This window comes from Canis aureus, chromosome 31, assembly GCF_053574225.1.
Source record: "Canis aureus isolate CA01 chromosome 31, VMU_Caureus_v.1.0, whole genome shotgun sequence".
Lineage (NCBI taxonomy): Eukaryota > Metazoa > Chordata > Mammalia > Carnivora > Canidae > Canis > Canis aureus.
This window is the reverse complement of record NC_135641.1, coordinates 5,464,723-5,484,836: the sequence shown is the minus strand read 5'-3', so window position 1 is coordinate 5,484,836 and position 20,114 is coordinate 5,464,723. Positions and strand designations below refer to the sequence as shown.

Genomic DNA, 20,114 nt, shown 5'->3' with positions numbered 1-20,114 from the left:
GAGGTCATGACTGTCCTTTAAAAGAGCAGTTTTGGAGGACAACTGGGGACAAGAGCTGATGGAAGTTGCTTCAGAGATATGGAAGTAAAGAAAGTGACAAACATCAACAGAATACCATCAACGGGAATGCCATCATCAATTTAGGTATTTGGTTTAATAGTTCCTTTTAACTTCTTAACCTCTAGTTTCTCTTTATTGACACTATGACCAAGTTTGTAACTCTAATTTTTATTTATTGTGCAACACCTGTAATATATTCTATGTCAAATAAACTGCTTTGAAAATCTTAATTATGCTCATTTGACTTGAATTTAAGTAAAATGATGCCAGAGTCATTTAGAAAAGGCCTATTGCCTTCTTTAAGGAGGGGAAATAAACCACCTCTCTGAGCTCCTATTCTTGGGAGCATTGGGCACTGGATCTGTGTTGACACGGGATTACTGAAACAAGTCAGACACAAAATTTTATTTATTTCCACTAAAACAACAATTTCTAACATGAGCACACTTAAGAAATTCCATGTTTTCATGTCTCTTTTGACAACCGATGTTAGGTTGATGAGCTCCATTCCCTAAATGAGAACTTGGGTGGCAACGCCTTAAACATTTTTCGGTAGAAAGTGTTCCAAAGCAGAGACTCCTAAAGAAATACCCCAATATCTTGTCCTCCCATATCCTACTTTCTCTCTGCAAGTGCATTCACTCACTCATTCAGGAGTGAGAAAATATGGGAAGAAAGTTAATATCACCTCTTCCATCTGAGCTTATATTCTAAGAACATTGGGTTCAATTTCCAGACTCCGTAAGGAAGAGAGTATTCAGAGTGAACTGCTAGCCATTAACACGTTTGTTCATAGGAAGACCAAACACCAGTGTACATCTACACAGAATAACTTGTTAGTTCAATAAAGACTTCATTTTTGATATATGTGATTTTCTCCCCAAAGAAGCCTATTTCCTCCTGTGATTTTTATAGGCAAATCAGTTTTCTAAAAATAGGCTGTACTTAAATAAAAGTAACATTTTTAAAAGATTCAGTGAAATAGTTATAGTAAAATCCATTTATTCAACAGTATCAATTTTCCTTAACAGCTTTTTCTTTCTATTTTTTTCTAAGGTATCACAGACATACAGAAATATTTACTCAAAAGGAAAATAATTTCTGTTGTGACAACAACAACAAAAGGTGGAAGAGGGGTATTTTAAATGTCTAATCAATATTTTCAATATGTCAACACTGACAAATATACTGATTAAGGGCTTCTTATTCTTGGCTAAGATGTTATAGGGAGAATATGTTCTACCAATTCTAAATGGGCACCAAGGATTTTATTTAGAAGGATGTATCAAAAATAATCCTCTATCCTCTACCTTTTTTAGCCTTTAATGTTTTCCTCCATAGGGTTGAAAATATCCCATCAGTCCAGTCGTTTGTGGCCACATCAAGCCGACCAAACATCTGTGGGGCCGTAATCGCTTTGGGATTCATCCTCAGTTCCCGATGTGGTTTTCCACAATCTGTACCAAGTAAATGCAAATTTTAAACAACTCCAATGTAGAGTGGCCCATGTTAAGTAACACTGAACTAATTTGCAATGTACCACTAGCAAGTGTTCAAGATATGAAAAATGCAAAATTACACTGAGAATATATGTATTACTTCATTCCAAGTTATCATAGTTAATACTGTTATATTTTATGGACTCACATACTTTCGCTTTTATCCTTCTGTAAAAGAAAATTACATGAAATATAAGGGGGAAAAAGATATGAACAAATTAATATATCCTGGAAGTTCTTAAAATTTCACAGCTCAAAAGTCTTTTGATTTATGGTCTCTGAAATATCACCCAGAAGATGCCTCATTCTCCCCTCACTGGCTTCAATTTGCTGAGATATGTTCTTGTGTTTGGGGATGTTTACATAGCTTTAAAATGATGTTTTCTCAAATTATGCTTAATAATACTTTTGTTGTTATGTGGTTGCCTTCTGTTAACAATAAACTACAAATGCACCTGGTAAAATGACTTGAGCAAAATGAGTACTAAATATTAAACAATAGTGATACATTATGTATAACATGTCTAAATTATGTAACCCAATGCCATCACAGATTTTGGAGAAGTTCTGTGCAAAGATGAATTCATCATAAGACTATTTGCTGTTGATGAACCTGTTCTTGGTTTTAACATGTAGCTCAGTCAGCTCATGAAACCCCAGTGCATTGATATTGATCGAGTTGGTGGTTGTGAAAATTGCTCTGTATTTGCCCTAGGGTCCTGCACATGTTGGATTTAGTCTTGGTGTCTTTAGCTATGGAGCAAAGTGAATTCTCTACATCAAGACTCCACCAGGAGGTCTTCACACTGAGAAAGAACTGTGCTCTCAGCTATCACTTACCTTGCCAAAACTGAGAGCTTACACCTGCTGGACTTATGTGGTTTTTTCCCCTCTAGTTCATTATAATAATCCATTATCTCTAAAATGTACCTAATAATCAGTAAAGCAGCATTCCCTCCTGCAAATATACTAATGTAGCTAATGTTTGTGCCCCTCTTGGAGTATGCAGAGGTGTCGCAACTATTTAAATGTGTTGTCCAGAGCAACACAGCTTGGCTGCCCCCTTACCTGCCATGGCTTTCATCAATGTGTGGATGCAGGTGGTTTTTCCTGCACCACTAGGCCCCAGGGTCATCATCCCATGCCGCACTCTCTGTGTCTCAAACAGCTGGATGACTTTGAGTTTCCAAGGAGGATGGTTGATGAGACCAGCTTCTTCAACCTGAAAACATGCAAGCCCCACATTGGGCCACATCAACAACAATCTGGATTTACTGTTGTAATCAAAATATGCACTGATGTCGAGTCGGGGGGTAGAGGAATGGGAGTTATTATTTGTTGGGTATGGAGTTTCAGTTTGGGAAGGTGAAAAAAATTCTGAAGATGGATGGTGATGATGTCTTGTATAATAATGTGAATGCACTAAATGCCACTGAACGGTACAGGTAAAAATGGCTAAAATGGTAAATTTTATGTTATGTATTTTACCATGATAAAAAATATATTGCTGGGGCAATATATTTGTAGGCTCAGTTGGTGGATTATGCAACTTTTGATCTCAAGGTTGTCAGTTCGAGTCCCACATATGGCATGGAGTTTGCTTAAATTAGATTATTACCTGTAAAGTTACTGGGGATTTGAGCCCAAGAAACTCAGCTCCATGGTCCATGCTCTTAACCATCATGCAATGCTTAAACACACTATAAATGATGCCTTTATTTTTACTTAAATAATTGTTGGACAATAATCATGGATCATTTTAGGCTCTGTATATATGCTCTTCAGATTTTTCACATGTTACAAATTATGCTGTTAATTGCCCTATAAATTACTTTATGTTAAGCTTTTTAGACAATGCTACAATTAATTCAGCCATATGATGAAGAAACCACTTGCAAAATGAATTATCACTCTTACCTGATAAGGAGATTAAGATTTTTTTTAATATTTTATGTATTTATTGCAGAGGGTAGAGGGGCAGAGGGAGAGGGAGAGAGAGAATCTCAAGCAGACTCCTGTCTAGCATGGAGGGCTTGACAGCATGACTCCAAAACCACAAACTGAGCCAAAATCAAGAGGCAGATGCTTAACCAACTGAGTGACCCAGGTGCCATGGAGATTAAGAGTATTATGTATTGATTTTTTAAAAGGAAAATATCCATTAAATACTACCATATTTGATTTTTGTTAACAAATATCTTCAAAGAATTGAAATGTATTTTATAAATATGAGCTAATCACCATTTTTATATAATGTGGTGGATCCCCTAGGGCCTAAGGAAGAAACCACAAGTGATCCTGGGCCTGGGGAAGAAGAATGACAGTTGAGGAGTCATATGAGATCATTGTGAATGACAATCAGGGGCAGAGACCAAAGCAATGTGGAAATACCAGGGCCACAGGCAAAGCCAAGCCGAGCAAGGCAAGGCAGCCAGCTGAGGCCTCCTTGTCATATTTCATTTCAGAATCTCATGTGGAATGGTTTCCATCAACAAGGGGCCAACTAGACCTAGCATGTGGCCAACTAGACATGTTGTTGTTCGATGGTGGGAGACTGCCTGGCTCAAGACTGCCTGACACAGCTCTGTCAGTGGTGTGTAATGGCCTCTCCTAACACAATAGCCACAGCGTTGGGTGTTGTTCTTAGAACTCACATATTTGGAACACATCAGCTCCACTTGATTCTCATGAAATTCAGATGAAGAGACTACATAGTATTGGATGCCCTGAGAAATACATTACCTGTCTACTAATTGCCATTTCCAGTTCAGGGTAATCTGCTTTGTCCAGAAGAATATTTGGGAAGAGATCTTCAATCAAACTCAAAAATAAGGGTTCATCCTCATCAATCTAAAAGAAGAAAGAAAGGGAAATCAGACTAACTATTCTGGCACAATCAGAGCAATGTACAGATAAACTGAAAATGCTAAACATACCAAATTATTTTACCATAACTGTTAATAAATAAAATACCACCTTCACTGAAGTTGAGGAATATTTTCCTTGTGTTGCCCATAAGTTAAAAATTATTTTTAGAAAAGGTGGGGGAGAAAAAGGAGAAAGAAGAGGAAAGTGAGGAAGGAAGCAGATGAAAGGAAAATACTGCCTATACAATAATCTTCCAGTAAAATAACCAGTTTGGGGAGTTACCATTAACCTAAAATTTATAATTTAAATTTTAAAAAATAATAATTTAGTAGTAAGAGATAGTAACAAAGTCACGAATTGGAATTTGCTTTGCGCTTTTATTTTAAAATAAAAAATATATCATTCTGTCACCCTGTACATAGATTCACTGATCCCGAACAACTGTGAAATGGATGAGTGTGACATTATTACACACTGTTCAATTTACATATAATTTCCTGCCAGACTCTACAGACGTTAAAGAAGGTGAGATTTCAGCTCTAAAACCCAAAAATATTTCAAGTTATTCAGAAACTTAGCATGTGGATTTTTAGAAATCCATTTCAATCCTATGGAAATAGGCATATGTTAGACTAGATATGAATTACCACAAAAATAGCTTCTGAAGAAGTCTCATTTAAAGTTATGCTCTCCCACACTTTCGCTGATAATTATTCATTTTAAATGAGTATTTTAAATAAATATTTCTAAATCTCATTTGCACTTACTTAGCTGAACTGATATTAAGTGGGTGCAACATTTCCATCTGTGAATCTTACCAGTTTAGAAAGATTCATGTCTCGTAGAACACGCATGACGATCACTGATTCTGTATCTGTGGGGTTGGCTCTTTTTGCCGCTCCTAGGGTTCGCAAAACTGACAGAATGTTCCGCAGACCAAAATCATAATGCACCTGAAGCATGTGAGGTACAACAGGCTTATTTTCAATATTAACTTACCCATGAAAACTACAAAGTTGACAAAAGAACTTTTCACAATAATGAATAAATGCTAATTTTCCTCTAGAAAAAACTGCACAGCTAGTGAAGCAATAAATTTTTATCAATATATTTTGGAGAAAAGAAAGAATATCCAAAAGAGTTCTCTCATGTATGATCATTAATTTCAGCCCTTAGATCAGAACTAATAAATATATCTCGACAGGGAGAAAAGAATAAATTTCCTCTTGGAATATACGCACCCCTTGAGCCTCTTCTTAATCAGTCATCCTAAGAAAAATTTCCTCATATATCTAAAGCTAAAATTCTGAACCAGGTGTATATATATTTATATACTGATAGGTAAAAAGATAAATGTATTAAGGAGGAAGACAGTAGCCATATTCTAGAATTACATAGATCTGGGAAGAATAAGGACATGTCGGAAAGCCAAGTCCTTAGCTTTGTTATTCCCTTGATATATATTTAAAACCTCAATCACATATAAAGTGAATAATTAAAAATGAATTATCTAACTGCTATAAATTTTTTAAAGATTTTATTTATTTACAGAGAGACCTTGCAAGCGGAGAGACGGGTAGAGGGAGAGGGAGAGAGATATCTCCAGCCGACTCCACGTTGAGCGCAGAGCCTGACACAGGGCTCGATCCCACAACCCTGAGATCATGACCTGAGCTGAAATCAAGAGTCAGACTGTCAATAAACTGAGCCACCCTAGTGCTCCAAATTAACCAACCACTATAGAAAATAGTATGGCAGTTGCTCAAAAAATTGAAAATAGAACTATTATATGATCCAGAAATCATACTTCTGGGTATATAGCCAAATAACTGAAAGCAGGATCTCAAAGACATATTTGCACACCCATGTTCACAGCAACAGTATTCACAATAGCCAAATAGCCATTTGGAAGCATCTCAAATGCCCATGGATGGATGAATGGAAAAACAAAATGTGGTATATACATACAATGGAATGTCATTCAGTCATAAAAAGGAACCAAACCCTGTCACATCCTACACCATGGATGAACCTTGAGGTTCATGCTAAGCAAAATAAGCCAATCAAAATAGACAAATGCTATATGATCCCACTTATATGAGGTATCTAAAGTAGTAAAATGCATAGAAACAAGAAGTAGAATGGTAGTTACCAGAGACTGAGGGGAATAGTAAGAGAGGAATTGCTGCTTAATGAGTATGGAGGTTCAGTTTTGCAAGAGGAAAATGTTATGGAAATCTGTTTCATAGCACTGTGAATATACTTAACGCTACTGAATTGTACACTTGGAAATGGCTAAGATGGTAAATTTAATGTTAGATATGTTTTACCAGATTAAAAAAAAAAACAATTATCTGCTAAGGTAACTGAAGCAGTATGCATCACTTCATACTCATCATTTGGAGGATGGAGCACATAAAAAGATTCAGATTGAGTTCCTGTCTTCAAGGAGTTTAAATTCTAACAGAGGTAACATGATAAAAATGTGAGCTAACTCACCAAAAAGTAACAACGATGTGAAAGTAGTGGTGTGTGGAATTAATTAAGGAAAACTTCTCAGAACTGGACTCAGTTAAATCTGTGGGCATGAAGTAAGATTCACAGAATGTTCACCCAGAGATCAGCACGGGCCAACTGTTTTGCACACGTTGACTCATTTCATCTGACAATGACCCCATGAGCAGGGCTGTGGGTGTGAAGGAAATAGAAATGAAATAGTAGAGAAGAAGAAGGCAGGAGTCAGTGATGTGGCAATTTTCTGCATGCAGGAAACAGCATGGAAAAATACTTCTTTGATAGAGGGGAAAAGAAGAATGGGTGAGTAAAGGCTGCAATAAGTAGAAGAAACAAAGAATATTTTCGATGAGAATGTAATTTAATTGAGGCTGGGGGTATAAAAAATAATCTAGAGTCAAACAAGTTTGGAATGGAGGCCAGAGTGAAAGACAGATCAAAATGTTCTATATATGTTAGGAGGTTTTATTTGTGTTATAGTTTTATGCTTATTGCATGTATTATTATTTAGCATATGCTTTTAGTAATTTTTATTTCTATGTCCCAGTGATCTGTGGCATGATCCCAACTCATGGTGTTTGTGTCTTTGTGTGATAGTTTTCCCTTGAGTGTGGTAGGACCTATGATTTAATCAATCTAATACAGCAAAGGTAACAGGTCGCATGTGATTGTATGACCACGTAATTCTGTGGTCACATCACTTAAGGTTTGTAATAGTAAATTTATGTGTCAGTTTGGGCCACAGAATGCCTCGGTCCTCATTAAACATGATTTTGAATGTGTCTCTAAAGGAAGTTTCTGGAAGAGATTAGCATTTGAACTGGTGGACAGAGTCAAGAAGATGGCCCTCCCCAGTGTGGGTGGGCACCATCCAATCAGCGAGGACCTGAATAAAACAAAAAGGAAGAGGAAGGTTGGATTCATTCACTCTGCCCTACTCCTGGACTGGGATATCAACCTTCTCCTGTCCTCAATGTTCCCAGTTGTCTGGCCTTCAGACTTGGACTAGAATCTATACTGTCATTCCTTCAAACTACACCACCATCTTTCCTGGTTTTCAGCTCACAGACAACAGATCATGGGACTTCTCTACCTACATAACTGTGTGAGCCAATCCCTTATAATAAATTTCTTTATAGCATATATATATAAATGCATATATCCTATTGGCCCTATTTCTCTGGAGAATCCTAATACGAGACTGTTGCATTCATCCTGCTGGAATCTCTTTCACTTGCTGACGTTGAGAAGGCAAGTGGCCATGTTGGGGAATCCCATGTAGCAAAGAACAGCATGCAGCCTGCAGGAACTGACCATGGCCTTCTCCAGCTGACAGCCGGCAAGAAACTAAATCCCTCAGTCTTACAACCTCAAGAACAGAATTCTGCCAACAACCTGAGTGAGCTTAGAAGTAAATCCTCCCCTGGTCAAGCACATAGCCACACTTCATTGAAGCCTTGTTACACTCTGAGCAGAGGACCCAGCCACGATGTACCAGGACTCTTGACCCACAGAAACCATGAAATAATAAACTGTGTATTATTTTAAGCCAGTAAATTTGTGGTACTATGTCATATAGCAACAGAAAACTAATGCAAAAATAATATATGATGAATTTCATACCTCTTAACTGCAAAACTGCATGATTTCAGAACCTGCTACTCTAAATAGTACAGGAAACTAGCATAGAAGTTACAATAAAAGTTATGATAGATGAATCACTGAACTCTATCTCTGAAGCTAGTAATACACTATATGTTAATTGAATTTAGATTACAAAATAAAATAAATAAAATTTTAAAAACTTACAATAGATATAACAGACTATTAGCAAGGCATGGCCCAATATATGAGGAAGCTTAGAAGTGAGAAGAGCAATGATTGAGAGGTTCCTGAAAACTCTGAGGACGCACAACACATACTATGATTAACATACAAGTGGGAGAAAGAACAAATATTAATATTTATAATTCTTTGGCTCTTAAGTCAGTTCAGGAAGTACTTATTTCATTTCTATGTGGCAAAAATTAATTTACTTAAATACACTTTAAAAACTATCCACATAAAATTAATTTTGTAATGATATAACTTTCTACTTTGTATCAGGAAGGTAGCCTGCCAGCAGCCCCAGTCTACAATGTTTCAAAATGAGCACATTTCACCAAATAGAAAAACTAAGTATATATGTAAGTTCAGAAAGACTTTCAGAACATCACACCTGCTTAGAAAGCTGTTCCTCACACAGCTTGTAGAGGGTGAAAAACTTCCTGGCCAAAACAACATTGTCAGTGAAGCCACAACTGGCCAACTTCACCCTCATGATAATCTGTCGGTCAGGCACCATCATGGCCACAGAGCGGAAATTAATCTTCAGGTTTTCGGGGAGCTCCTGCCGCCCAGCATAGCCAGGATTCTACACAGCAAACAAACCCACAGATGAATGACATGGTCATGGGGTGACTTACTCACATCAGTGTGACAGTAAAAGAAAGATTCATTATGTACACGCAACAAATCCAGGCTGACAACCAGACAACTCATTTACATACCTCACTCTCCTTTTAACTGGAGAGAGTACATCACAAGTTATTAATATGAGCTTTGTTTAACACCAAAGGCTTTCACACAGTAGTTAAAACTACCATCCCAATTTCCATTCATGAAAAAGAAGCGCCCTACAAGGGAAATGCATGAAAGCTGCAATAAGAAGGCTGAAATTCAGCAGCTCTTCTTCTGGTTCCTTACCATGGTCAGGAAAAGTCCAAATTCAGGGTTCATAGTCACATTATCTCCGTCGGTAAAAATAAAAGACTTTTTCCGCTCCTTTTTACATGTCAGAATAATGGAAATTTGCTGGGCTGCCACTGACAGAACTGGCAAATCAATACGGTTAAATTCATCAAAACAACCCCAGGATCCAGACTGTGCCAGTCCTTCGAAGGGAAATTTAATAGAAAATCCATTTAGTATATCATTTCAAAAAGCCAAGGAAAAGGGCATTTTGCAGCTGCCAAGACAAGCCAGAGATAAGTCAGTTCAAAAATAAACTTGAACAAATAGATGATGCACAAAATGCCCCCAAAATAATTCACAATGTGGTACTTCATCTGTAAATAGCCAACCTGCAGGGATAAAGGAACATTACAAAGCAGGTGATGGTGACATTTGATCCCCCCAAACATTGGTAAGATGCAGGTTTTCCAAAAAGTTGTCTGAAGTTGAAAAACGACACTAAAATGTAGCCAATTGTTGAAAAATAAATCTTAAGACATTCCATCTTAGCTTAAATTTTTCATCAAATAAAAACTATAACCCTCACCTTTAAAAATCCGTCCAAGTCCTCGGAAATCCATCTGGTCAGAACAATTGAAAACCACGACATATTTTCCAAGACATCGTCCCATATCTTTAGTAGTTTCTGTTTTCCCTGTCCCTGCAGGTCCAGCGGGAGCTCCTCCCATGCTCATTCCCAGAGCTTGAGCCAATGTGATGTAACACCTTGAGAAATAGAGACATCACTAGAACCATACCACCAGCACCCAGAAGACACTTCTGAGACATCACAGTAAAATGAAACCTGCACAAGATTTTTAAATGGGAAGTTCAAGCCATTGTCCCTACAAAACATTTTCCAAACTGCATCCTTAAGCTATGCTTCCCTTATGGATATTAACATGTGTAAAGGAAAAAGAGGAGATGGTCTATGGCCAAGTAAGTTTGAAAATTGTTAAAAAGGTTCAGTGAGCTTTCTCAGGAGAATGTACAATGAGATTCTCCACGTATGAAAAAATAGTACACAGCATTTCCAAAACCTATTTGGAAACCTTTTCATAAAAACCTACCAATCTTTAAAGAATAGTATACTATGGAAAGATTTGGAACCATTAGAATAATCCCCTTTTGGAGTGTCTCAGTGGCACAGTCAGTTAAGCATCTGACTCTTGGTTTCGGCTCAGGGCATGATCTTAGGGTTGTAAGATCACACATCAGGCTCCACGATCATCACAGAGTCTGCTTGGGATTTTCTCTCACTCTCTCCCTCTGCCCCTCCCTGCCTCAAATAATTTTTTTAAAAAATACTAATCCTCTTTTGAATCTAAGAGTCAATAATTTGATGATCACATGAGATTTGAATCACACATTGCTAAATAATCATGTCTTCAATCTATTTCTAGGAGCATATACTATACCTACACATACCTTCTACTGTCCTTACTGCATGATATTAATGAATAAAAGACTTTGGTAAGAAAATACAAAAGTGCCTGGGAAGGAAAAACTAACCTGATAACTCGCTAATAAATTACTCGATTCCCCAGCGTCACTTGAGTTGTCAAAGGAGGTAATCTATAAGTGATGCAGTTTAGGGATTTCCTATGGCTAAACTATATAAAGCATTCATCTGGACATGAAAAAATTTCAGAGGATATAAAGCAATTGTCCATCGTGAAGGGTGGAAATAAACAGCAAGTACACCTACTGGAGATCCTCTAGAATCTGTATTTTATTGGAAGTGGGTTCCTTAAAATACAGGCTAATCAATGACTTGGCCCTGAATGTATACAGAGCCTGGATATGGAGAAAATAATGTAGGTGTACTCAGGAGGACACCTAAGCTCACTTTGATTTTTGCTTTTTAATTCAAGGTTTTATTTCTCACCTTGTACTTCTGTTATCCCTGGCAGAGCAGTCTCTGTAATAACAGTTAGTGTGATGTGCTCCACCTACAGTATCTCACGTAAGCTCAGGGAACCTTGCAGGGAAGCTACTGGTGTTTTTCCCATTTTATAGACAAGGGGAAAGGCTCACAGAGATGGAATTACTTTTCTTGGGATTGTGGTGGAAGAGCCGAGAATCGATTGAGCTTTCCCGTCCAACTGCAAGCCCTCATGCTGCTCGGCTCTAGAACATGTCCACCCTGCCAGGGTAAGGAAAACATCTCTGGGAACCCTGCCACCCAGCTATTCTGTCTTGCAAACCCTCCTTACAACTGGGTTTATATTTGAACTGAAGCAAGAGCAAGTTTTTAAGTTGCCTTAAAGAAATCATCCTATTTACATGAAAACTAAGTGGGCAAGCCAGGTGCTTTATCGCTTCCTTTCTCCCCTGGGTGTGGCTTCAGCCCATTTGCTTTGCTGGCACCCAGACTCCTCTCGGACTTGCTTTTCAGAGAAATCTTTGCCAATTTTAAAAATGTCATCATTCAGGAATAGGGTTTGGACTAAATCAGCCATGTGATTTAGTGGCTGTTGTGCAGCTTTATTTCTGCACCAGACTGCCATAAGGTCTCTGTTCTTAGGAACTGTGTCATGATCTCAGGATTGTAAGATCACACATTGGGTTCCATGATCATCCAACTTCCTGCCTAAACCCTAGCCACTTATACCCTATGAATGCTTATTAAATAAATGTCTTGTGCCAGTCCAGCCATACAGTCTTCTCGCATCCCAACAGCTACTGGAGTAAGACATGCACAATGTGGGGGGTGCCTGGCTGGCTCAGTAGGTAGAGCATGCCACTCCTGATCTCAGGAATGTGAGTTCAAGCCCAAAATTGGGCATGCAGCCTACTTAAAAAATAAATGAAATAAAATAAAAATGTATTCCTTCTTGTCTATCATACCAAGAGATTCAAGAAAAAAAGAGAGAGAGAAATGTAGAATGTGACCATCCTGCTAAACCAACAATGACCAGCCCCATGACGCAGGTCTTATTATCGCATTCAATATAACCAAATCCATCACCAACATTCCCAGCACCCTACATGTACTTCATCACATGTAAACCAGCAGTGCTTTCAGCTACTATTCCTAAACAGTATTAATTCTAAAATGTTAAAACTAAAGCAAAAACAAACAAAAAACCTCCTAAGGCAATGATGGTACACACATCATGAACTTATTTTTCTTTTGTTTCTTTTCTTTGGTTTAGTTATAGACTCTGATTATGAACATACTTAAGGAGAAACAAAAGGAAACATTGATTAAGAATGTGTTATTGCAAAAAAAAAAAAAGAATGTGTTATTGATGAGTAAGAAAAACCACAATCATAGCAACGATAATAATGACTAACATTTACTGGGTTCCAGGCCCTGGGTATTCCAAAAGGAGAGAATCAGAGAGATTAGGTATCTTGGCCAAGACTATCCAGCTATTGAGGGCAGCATCCAGCGATCAATATTCAAGTGTGACTCATGGAAGAGAAATGTGCATATTGTTTAGACCCATCTACATTTCTTACTAAGCTGATGAGAAGCTTCTATCAGCCTTTCACCTCTTCTGCCCTCTGCCTGAGTGACAGTGTAGTAAGAATGACTCCTGTCTTGTCCGCTTTTGCAGAGAGGAAGGACTGGTCATGAAAAACACCATGAGCTTTCAGAGAATGATGCCATATGTTTTTAGTTAATTAGGACAACTATTTTATCATCCGGAATATCGGCAGCTCCATCCACCTGATGCCAAGCTTCCCAGAGCCTAAAGCTACCAATGTTGTTGAATTTCCACAGGGCAATCAGCAGAAGACTGACAAGATGTCAATGCCTCTGGTCTTTGATGTTTGTAAGTATTAATTTTAGTGAGGAATTCTTCTGTAAAAGGGCAACAAATCTTGCAGTGGAATTCCAGTGACTGACAGAAAAAAAATAGTGAATCAATTCTCCCATGATCAAGATAAAGAAAAATAAGCAAATGAACGTTTAGGGGGAGACAGGCCAAGACAAACTTTGGAATCACTTCTATTTATATACTTACACCTACTTTGCTTTTAATGTTCTCAAGTTTTTTTGATACAGAAAGATGGACAAGACAATGAACATAGTGAAAGAATTTAGCTGCAGAGAAGTTTGTAGAACCTGATACCCATATGTAAAAATTAAAAAGAATTTTGACGTACAAGCAATAGAAATTTCTAGAAGGAAAGGGAATAAGTTGCTTGTTGTTTTTTAAAAACAGGGGGAAAAATTGACTCTTATACTTTCAACTGTATGTCCTTCCGTACTATTTAAATTTTTCACCACAAAGATGTGACTCTGAAAATAAACATTTCTTTCATTCATTCCGAAAATTCTTATTTAGCACCTATAATGTGACAGCACTATTCAAGGAGCAGTAAATATATCACATCATGGGAAGTCCACGGCAGTGCTTTAGCTGACATCCTAAAGGAAGGAAACAAGTTATTTAAAAATAGGGCACAGAAATAATAAAGCTGGTTGGGAGGGCTAGGGAAGTGGGGATCACTGCTTCATGTGGCAGGTATGAAGACCCCTCTGAGATGACATTTAAGCAGAGCCTGGAAGGAAGTGAGGAAGCAAGCTAGCTATGCCTGTGCTGAAGGGGAAAAGAGTTCAGGTCAAGGGGACAGCAAATGCAAGGGCCCTGAAGCAAGAGTGTGCTGTCCAAGGAACAGCCAAGGAGCAAGTGGCTAGAGTGAAATGAGGAAAAAGAAACAGAAAAATAGCTGGAGTCAGATCGTGCAGGTCACTGTTGAGGATACTGGTGCTTATTTTGGGTGAGATGCAAAGATAGTGGGGGACTGAGACAATCTCTTTGTTATCTTTTTATGATGACAGAACATAACTGAACTGAAGATAGACTATAGGGGGCAATGACAAGTGTAGGGAGCCTGGTTAAAAGACCATTGTAATAATCTAGGCTAGAGATTATGGTGGCTCGGACCAGTATGACAACAGCAAAGAGGTGAAAAGTGGTCACATCCTAGATGAATTCTGAAAATGGTGCTGAGCAAACTTGACAGTAGATGGGATGATGAAGCAAGAGAAAAACAGGAAGGCATCAAGGATGTTCCAAGGATTTTGGCTTGAGCAAATGAAGGATGGAATCACCACTCGTTAAGATGGGGAAGACTACAGGAAGGCAGGTTGGTGGGGAATGATCAAACACAGTAAGTGCAAATTCCCTGTGTGTGTCCAAGAAAACACCTTACACAGGTGTTTGTGTCTGGAGTTCTGGGGGAAAGCCCTCGTTGGGGGCAGACTGGGGGGGTCTACATATAGATGACACCTAAAGCCACATGAGATCACCTGAGCAGTGAGTATAGATGGACAAGAGTCCTAGTGGTCCTCTGTTTAGACCAGGAAGATAAAGAGGAACCAGAAGTAGGAGTACAAAAGGACAACAGGAAGAGTACAAAAGGTCAGGAGAGTGTGGTGTCCTGAAGCTTTGTAAAGAAAGTGGATCAAAAAGAAGAGTATGCTCACCTGTGCAAACCTGGGCTCTCTGATGGGCCAGGAGAGATGAGAATGAGAAATGACTAGTGCACTGAGCAGCATGAAAACCTGCGTGGCACTGTCTCAGAGAGGGGAGACAGTGTGAGAGGCAGCATAACAGCCCCCCGAGGGATCTACGTTCTCATCCCTGAAACCTGCAAATAGGTTTTCAAATGACTAACGGGACTTTGCAGCTATAATGTCAAATGCCTTGGATTACCTGTTGAGCCCAATGTAATCTCACAAGTCCTTCAGAGGGGAAGAGGGAGGCAGAAAACTGGGTCAGACACAGGACCTAAGACGGGGGGCGGGGGTTGCAACCCACTGCTGCTGCTGTGAAGATGGAGGACAGGGAACAGCCTTGGGCTTACAGTCAGCAAGAAAACTAGCTGCAGGCCCTGCACTGCCAAGAAAGCAATTCTGCCAACAACAGGAGGGGTTTCTGCCTCAGGGACTCCAGGAGAACCCTGTTGACACCTGATGTTGGCCCAAGAAGACGGGTGTCAGACTTCTAACACACAGACTGTAAAACCATTCGTGTTCTTTGACCTTCCAAACTTGTGGTGATCTGTTATGGGGTCAATAGAAAACTAATACAGAGCCTAACTAGAGTGAATTAAAAATAAAATGGGTGAAGAAGAATAGGTGCTTTTGAGGAGTTCTAATGGGATCGCAGAAATGGAAAAAAAAAACAAAAACAAAAACGGAGGGTTCGCCATAGGATTTTCTTTCTGGTAGCAATTACAGTAGCTTTGTAAGTTGATGAGAATGATCCAGCCAGAAGTAGAAACTGATGATGTTCCCAGAGAGGAAACCACTGTGGGTGGAGATGTGGCTTTGGAGGGGGGCAGCACAGACCATCCGTCCGGAGAGCCGACTAAACCAGGGCAGGCACTTTAGCAGACCCATGAGTGGAGACTGAGAGCGCACCTTCCCCACCAAACAGGAAATGTGGTCTTCACTAGCAAAGGAGAGAGGGGAGTGCTGGGGGTCTGAGAGGACAGAAGGTGTAAATGGACTGCCTGAGCCACAAGTATTTCAAGGAATTTGTCACATTTTATGATTATCCACCTCTCCATGTCAAAACAAAGAGAAACACTTTCAAAAGGAGGTCCAAGGCACCCAACATAAATCATCTTCAATCCAGGCATAAGGACTAGAGAGACGATGAAGAGGAGGAAAGTGACAATAAAGTCTCTCTAGTGAAAGCATTTCATTTAGCATCATGAGTGAGTAGAAGGAGCAATCAAGCAGCACAGGATTAATGGGGTTATTGTGTCAAATCTTTATGTTTTGTCTGATAACACTTTTAATCCAATAGCCCAGAGTTTCATTTCAAGAAAATGGATGATATTCAGCTTCAGCTTCTACTTAAGCCAAATACTGATTTTAACACTCAGCCATTTTGTCAAAATAAGTATTCAGTGCCTCCCTGAACAGAGCATATACACAATTAGCTGATGCCAAAAAGTTTACAAGGGACTAAGAGAATTGACTATGAGCCGTGGAGGGCTATTGGAGACAGCCTCGTTCATCTTACAGATGAGGAAACTGAGTCTTGGGAGGGTGGCAAGGCACTTCTGGCTAGCACAGTTACTGTATAACAGACAGGAAAACTAAGAGCACCAGATGTCCAGGCCAACGTGCTCCCCATCACTTTTCACCTGTATAGATATTCAATTTCTTTCCTGCTAAAAAATCATCTTAAGTGTCTCTAATAAAAGCAGGTGCCATGGTCCCCAAAGCAGCCCTCAAAGGCCAATGGTGATTTGCACCTATTGACACATGGCAATCAATTCCTTTTCTTGCCCATTTGATGTCCATTGCGGTCACTGAAACTTCACCTCTCTATGACTGAAAACAGAGGAAGTAAAGCATTTTAGTCACAATCCCAAATTCCAAGCAGAGACCCATGTGTAAAGCTAAAAATACTGAATTTCAAAGACTTTGGCATAAAAGAGCCTCTAAACCCTAAAGAGACATTATGCAGAAATCCCCTGAGTAACTCAAGAGAATAAAAATGTTGGGGAGGGGCCAGAGGGAGAGAGGTTGTGGAATCACAGAACCCCTCCATCACCTGTCTGTGAGTGGAGTTATGACAAGCCTGTCAGTGCAGCCTAGAAATTCATTCTGGTATATGAAAGCTACATCTGTGATGTGGATCATCATCTTGTCAGAATCTTCGTTAAAATAAAATCTGCACTGTTTCAGCCACTCAAAGTCTGTAGGGCTCTTGATATGCATGTGACACTGAAATGCAAAAGATATAGGTTAAAGCTGAGATGAGAACCACTCATTAAATATGCACATTAGCATTTATGTAGATTATAATGGGATGCAAATGGAACTCAGAGACTACCCAACTGGTTCGGTGATGTCAACTACATCACCATCCAATCCATTCATCTACTGATCACAGAAGGGACACTTTAGAAGATACAGGAATAGAAAAATTCAAGAGAAATTCCTAATTGTGCCCACCAATTTAAAGAGCAGCACATATTTTAATAGTAAGATAAGTCACTTCTCAGGTTGCACCCTTAAATGCCCCAGCCCTAATCATAAAAAGTACAATCTACGAAAAACATATTTTGGCATACAAAGACAGATGAAACACTCTCATTAGGAAAAAGGCATCTCTTATGATTATGACAAAATACACTTTGGGGTCTTTTTAATCCATTCATTATTTTTCCTTAAGATTTGCAGCAGGCCAAAATGTCTAACATCTAAATGGCAGGTTATTGCCCAGCAATGCTTTTTGCCTGAAATTTTTAACCAAAATTTTAAGCTCTTTTCATCAATTTTCTTTGACAAATAATAAATCTAAAATTATCTGGAGCCCTTTATTTCTTAGAGAGGCAAACAGTGTGCTTAACTGTTAAGAGAGGAGATTAGACCTCAGTGGCCTGAAAGAGCTGCTCTTCTTCCCAGCACATCAGAACCAATCTTTTATGATCTTTTTTACATAATGGGGTAAGACACGATCCAGCAAATTATTATGAAAATAAGAGCTTCTTGCCTCTTATCTAATGTTCTATTTTAGAGTAGAGGACAAATTTCATTTCTTTTCATACTTTCTGTTTTCTATAGCCTCTAAACTCTGTTCCCTCTTTACAGGCAAAAATCTGCATGACACCTGAATGTCACCAACCCATATTAGGAAAGGCCATTTGCAGTCAATGACATAAAATGTAGCAAAACAAGTTAAAGATAGGATTTATCAAAAGCCTTTGGAAAAGCACAAAGCCACTCCACTAGCAGTGTTATTTATTTTTCTCTAACAAGAAACTGGTAATCCTTAACTACTAACTAACAGGTGCACAAGACAAATGAAAGCTTTTTCAAGATACTACATGGCAGCTTGGTGTTAAAAATGATCACATAAAGAATTTTAAAGATAAGGTCTAATTGCTCAATAACATCTTAGCAGAAATCATCAAAAAGTGACTGAAATCTCAGTTAAAAACTGAAAAAGAAAATCTGACAACGTCTCATCATGAAGATGACTCTGCCTCAATCTAATCTTTTCTTTGAATTCACTCAATCCAATTCCAGTGGGTAAACACAGATAGTACCTAGTATTTGCTCTTCTATATATGCCATAGCATTTATAAAGCATTTACCAGGTCATCGAAGATATCCCTTTGGTGCACATGAATAGTAATCAAAGTCTCATATTTGACCCGTTCCATGGAACTCAGATCTTTTGTTGTGATGCCTATCAATGTGTTCAATAGCTCCAGAAAAGACTGATTGGTTTTCTGCATGATTTTTTTATCATATTTGGCATTTCTGAGGGCTTCTTCTGAATCCCGTGTCCATATCATTTGAATTCCCAATAATCCAACCTTATGGAAACAAAAAAGGCTTTATAATGTGTATGGCATATTAATTTATTTAAATAGAAATTACAATACAGTAAATGTGATTATTATGCAAATTTAAGGCCATCCTTGATTACATCAACTTGGTTCATTATTTGGAAACCTATAGAAATTCTACTCATACTGTACCTACATACAACATGTGTCCACAATTTTTCCCTTGTAATATTAAATCATTTACTGTTAAAGACATGTTTCTGTGTTAGATAGACTTTAAGTTACTGGAAGGGAAAGAATATGTCTTCAACCTGTTTTCCTCAAACACAAGATTTACACCTGGTAGATACTCACAAAATCTTTTATTGATCATAATGGCTAAGAAAACATCACTTTCTGTATCCTAATGCTAAAATATATTTCTCATCCTCTGGCAAAGCATACACTCTGTACTTTTTTATGATTTATTTAGTAAAGGGATTCAGCAGGAAAAAGAACCTTTTAAGTTAAAGAAAATATAAAGAAAACATATATATATAAAACACACACACACACACATATATATATGCGCACACACACACACACACTATTTGGTTACATATATATGTATATATGTGTATGTATATAACCAAATTATCTGTAGCTGAAACCTTTAAGCATGTCTATAGTAAGAAATCCTTATGAAAATCCTAATTCTGGTCCAGACTTAAATTATAGCCAGTTGTGTAGCTTACAACAGACAATGTATGAGATCTAAAATGGCTATTTTGTAGAAAATACTTTCCAATTTCAATACACTGACCTGAGCAGGGAAGGAAGAAAGAAATTCAATCAGCTGGAAACCTGTTTCTTGAATATTTGCAGCTGCCTGGCGAATCACAAGATGTAATGAGGACTGAGACTCCTCCAAGAGAGAATTAAGCCAAATTTCCACGTTACCCTCTGCCATCACAGGTTTATCCAATTCAATAGTCTCACCCTCTCGAGAGGAGATTGACAGAATGCGATCATAGATCTATGGCAGAAGCCAAAAAAAACAGGCATATTCACATAAAGAATGAATTCCTCCACTGCCCTCTTGTCAATGTTATCCATCCCAAAGGAAGTTAAGCTATAGATTAT

General features: G+C 38.4%; 1 protein-coding gene across 1 annotated transcript in view; it reads right to left on the bottom strand.

Moving 5' to 3' along the window:
- The window catches only part of DNAH5 (dynein axonemal heavy chain 5), a 292,615-nt gene that overhangs the window by 118,538 nt on the left and 153,963 nt on the right, over positions 1-20,114 (bottom strand). Inside the window, exons 33-42 of the mRNA XM_077879556.1 lie at positions 19,795-20,007; positions 18,795-19,019; positions 17,246-17,418; positions 10,261-10,439; positions 9,687-9,874; positions 9,160-9,354; positions 5,246-5,380; positions 4,302-4,409; positions 2,628-2,781; positions 1,371-1,517 (exon numbers count right to left, since the gene is read on the bottom strand). Coding sequence (XP_077735682.1) covers positions 1,371-1,517; positions 2,628-2,781; positions 4,302-4,409; positions 5,246-5,380; positions 9,160-9,354; positions 9,687-9,874; positions 10,261-10,439; positions 17,246-17,418; positions 18,795-19,019; positions 19,795-20,007 — 1,717 coding nt within the window. The remainder of the gene's footprint in view (positions 1-1,370; positions 1,518-2,627; positions 2,782-4,301; positions 4,410-5,245; positions 5,381-9,159; positions 9,355-9,686; positions 9,875-10,260; positions 10,440-17,245; positions 17,419-18,794; positions 19,020-19,794; positions 20,008-20,114) is intronic.